We start from the raw sequence: 4,194 nt of genomic DNA, 5'->3' as shown, positions 1-4,194 counted from the left end.
ATACTAATAAGTGAATATACATTTCATTACATTAAATTAGAGCATTAAAGCATTAAAGTTTAACTGTTGGTCATAGTTAACAAAGTTACACTTACTAGTATTGAAGTTAAAAAAGTTACTACTGCTGTCACTAAACTAAGCACCACTGGAATTCAAATGCTTTTGAACTATGCAAGTAATTAAACAGCAATAAAAATAAATCTTCCTGCAATGAGATGAAGTTCTTGTTTCACAAAGCGCATGGTTAGGGTTCTTTTGTGTGAGTGCACCGGTGTGTCTTTAATTGAGACGTAGAAGTGAAACTCTTGCCACACTGAGTACAGTGGTACGGCCTCTCTCCTGTATGAGTGCGCTGGTGTAGTTTGAGATGTCCCCCCTCAGTAAAGCTCTTGCCACACTGAGTGCAGTGGTACGGCCTCTCTCCTGTGTGAGTGCGCTGGTGTGCTTTGAGATGATGCTCTAGAGTGAAGCTCTTGCCACACTGAGTGCAGTGGTACGGCCTCTCTCCTGTGTGAATGCGCTGGTGTAGTTTGAGATCTCCCCCAACAGTAAAGCTCTTGCCACACTGAGTGCAGTGGTAAGGCCTCTCTCCTGTGTGAATGCGCTGGTGGTCTTTGAGATTTCCCTCTTGAGTAAAGCTCTTGCCACACTGAGTGCAGTGGTACGGCCTCTCTCCTGTGTGAGTGCGCTGGTGTGCTTTGAGATGTTCCTCTCGAGTAAAGCTCTTGCCACACTGAGTGCAGTGGTACGGCCTCTCTCCTGTGTGAGTGCGCTGATGTCGTTTGAGATTGTTCTCTCCAGTAAAGCTCTTGCCACACTGAGTGCAGTGGTGACTTCTCTTGTCATTCGCTCCTTCCTGTTGTGAAGAGGGGTTAGGGGCGACTTTACTGGATGTTGACCTGGACGGCACAGTTAGAGGTTTTTGTGTTTGTTGGTTGCTGCTTCTGGAAGGTGCCAAAGTCTCTGGTCTGATCTCTCCAGACCTCAGCAGTCGCACATACTCGTCCGTGTGGCTCCTCCTGATGTGCTTGTGGAGGTAGATTTGAGCCGTGTAGGAAAACGGACACAGGGAGCACGAGAACACCTGAGACGCTGTCACCTCTGAAAGAAAGAATAAAGAGAAAGATAACATTTAGGTTCAGGCAAAGAAACATGTTGGATGTTACCTTTTTACATAAAAGTATATATATACATTTTATCCATTTCTTTTCCAGCATTTCTTACTGACATTTATTTCAATATTCTCATTATCTTATATCCACTCCTCAGTGATTCAGGTCTGTGTACCTTTGAACAGACATGTATTTCAGGTGTAACATTGTGATGTACCTTTGGCGCTACTCTTGATGTCCCACAGGTAGTCGAAGGTGATGCCCAGGTCTCTGGCGTAGTCCTCTCCATACCAGACGAGCAGTTCCTCTCCAGGGGCGATAGGCTTACAGCAGCGATACACAATCCCCCCTCTGTACTGAAACGCCACCAGGTTCTGCTCGTCACCGTCACGAGCGCAGTTCACATACCTGATGGAGAAACCAGAGATTGAAAATGACACAGAAGAGATAAGTATAAATACTAGTTCTACAACTTCAATATAAATATAGGCATATATAGCTGGGTGTGAAATACACTACTTATGTAAGTGCTATCAAAAGACAGCAACATGAACTGCAGAAAAGACAGAGACAGATTTAAAGGTGAAGTTTGCAATTCTGGCAAAAGGTTGCTGATATTTGAACTCAACAGCCAATGTGCTCCTGAAGCAACGTGTTTATTGGCTGGAATTGGGTAAAGTTTTTCTTTTGAAAAGTGAAAGAATCAAGAGGAATAAGGAAGGACGTTACCTCATCCAGTTGGAGTGAGTTTCTCTCTTTGCGTCTATGTACTCATCTGTATGTCGGCTCTTGTATGTCTGTGGAAACATTTAATCAAACACTGTCACCTGTTTCAGTACAGGAGCAACATTTTGACCAGAATTTCTTTTTTTGGAATCAGTATTTCAGACTGGAAACATATAATTGGGAATAAATGATGTCAAAGGGTAAGACACAAGAGGTATCTCAAATCCGTCAATCTCCTCCTGAACTTCCATTTAGAAACACCATTTGATCCCTCACCACCCAGGAGTATCCGCTCTCTATGGCCTCATCCCTGTCCATCACCTCTCCCTCATAGGGGCCAAAGTGCGCCCCTCTTGGCACCGTCTGGCCCTGGTTGAACACCCCCAGACCTGCGTTTGGGATGTTGGACTTTCTGACCACCAGTCCAGGTGGCAGGGTGAGTCTGGCTCGGTCTGGGACCCCAACAGGAGCTGGGGTGTCGGGGATGAAGTTAGGGGGACCATGGACCCCACACTCATCAATGTAGAAATACTCACAGTCCTCACAGTCTGCAGAAAAAAGGAACGATTCAGAGATTATTCATTTACATTATGCCTAAAGATGTATGATGACATGTTGTAAAACTGAATAACCAGCAACTGTAAAAACATCCATTTAAATGGCTGAAAACGGTATGAAGTCATCAGCAGATCAACCTTTAGAGTGATGAAGTTAAGAGGAGAAAATATGCATAAATTCGCAGTATTATAGAGACAATGAACAATTATACTGTTGAAATTCTGTGATATTACTCTTACACCAGATATGTTTAATGTCACTGAAAAGAGAGAGAGAAAGAAAGAGATCATGTCTAGTAGAAAGGTAGCAGTAAGAGCAACTCACAGAGGTAATCTTCATCCTTGGGCACTTCTTCCTCTGTGTAGCTCACTCTGGGTCTGCTGCGCAGGCTGCCTCCACGCTTGTAGCTGTTCAACTGGTCTTTCTGCTGTTTCAACCACTCTCTCTTTGACACCCCTGACACACACACACACAAAAAGGCGATTTGCTATTTGCCTTTACTGTTCATACAACAAACTGTGATCTACCTTCTTCCGCACAACTACTTTATATACCAATACTGACCTATGTTGTGTGTGTGTGTGTGTGTGTACTCTCCTGTATAAAACCTCTTACCAGGTCTCTTTGCTGTTGAGTCTGGCTCTCTCCCTCTCTGTCCATCTACACTCTCTACGCCGTCTCTCTGTCCACCCTGGTCTGAGTCCGTTCTGGGGGCCTGAGGAGGAACAGAGACGAGTTCTGTCTGGAAGTTCGATCAGCCAACATGAGTTCTGTTATGCGTATGTACTGTATGTGCGTGGACACTGAGTGTTGCTGCTGATAGGTTGAAAACTGCTGTTCCTATTTCTGATTGGCTGAGAGGTCTGAGGAACGTGTTTAGAGTGTGTGTTTATGAGACCTGTTTGCTCTCCTCTCTCTATGGTTCTGTCCCTGAGGAACAGGAGTTCCTGTTCTGTTTGTGTGTGTGTGTGTGTGTGTGTGTGTTTTGGTGAATGTGTATGCATGTTAGTGTACATGTGTGTTTTACAAAACCTGTTTGTTCTCCTCTGTCTCTATAGCCTGTTCTGTGGGATCCACCTCTAAGGCCTGAGGACACTGAGCATTGCTGCTGATTGGTCGAAAACTGCTGTTTCTATTTCCGATTGGCTGAGACATCTGACTGCTCTCGCCGCTTGGCTGTGAAGTCCTGTTGTCGTCGCTGATTGGCTGTGAAGTGTTGTTGCTGATTGGCTGTATAGAGAAGAAATGACAAGACAAGCTAGTGCAGGTGCAAACGCAGGCTAGTGTGCAACCCCTTAACATGTGTGTCAAAACTGCACCCAGGTTTGAGTCTTTAGACATCTTAAACATCTCAGAGAGCCCAAACCTGAACAAAAGGCTTAAGGGGACACTTGCCTTGGGCAACGTCATGGCTTTTTCCTAGTAACTACAGTCAACAAGTGAACAAACGCTCAAAATATCCTACTTTCTCTAATGCTCTCCCTGTTCACCTTACTTAATGTCTCAATACTCTTTTCTGATTGGCTGACGGGTGTCCGATATTTCAGTATAATGGGACACCTAAGCAGCAGATACGGTCAAGTCACTCAGTAAACTAGGAATGGTAACCATGACAACTATAGTAAATAACATTTGACGGATAAGATGCCCACCAGTATCTCTAATACAGTGAGTATTTTTAGGCAATGGTCTTCTGACCTAGCATCTGGCAGCCTTGGCCCGTGTGACTCAACTAGCAAGTTCTATGCACTTTAACTGTATGGTATAAGCACTTGGTGTAATGTACGTATCAGTGTGT

General features: G+C 44.5%; 1 protein-coding gene across 1 annotated transcript; it reads right to left on the bottom strand.

Moving 5' to 3' along the window:
- Positions 1-244: 244 nt before the first annotated feature.
- On the bottom strand, positions 245-2,865 carry LOC105904988 (histone-lysine N-methyltransferase PRDM9-like; the record flags this gene model as incomplete). The annotated part of the gene is made up of 6 exons (XM_031574810.2): positions 245-772; positions 884-1,092; positions 1,318-1,520; positions 1,842-1,909; positions 2,115-2,386; positions 2,721-2,865. Coding segments are annotated over 6 exons (1,425 nt in total), but the record flags the coding sequence as incomplete, so codon positions are not given.
- Between the last annotated feature and the right edge of the window lie 1,329 nt (positions 2,866-4,194).

Source organism: Clupea harengus, chromosome 10 (assembly GCF_900700415.2).
Source record: "Clupea harengus chromosome 10, Ch_v2.0.2, whole genome shotgun sequence".
Lineage (NCBI taxonomy): Eukaryota > Metazoa > Chordata > Actinopteri > Clupeiformes > Clupeidae > Clupea > Clupea harengus.
Note: the sequence above shows the minus strand (reverse complement) of the source record. Positions and strands in the feature narration are given on the sequence as shown.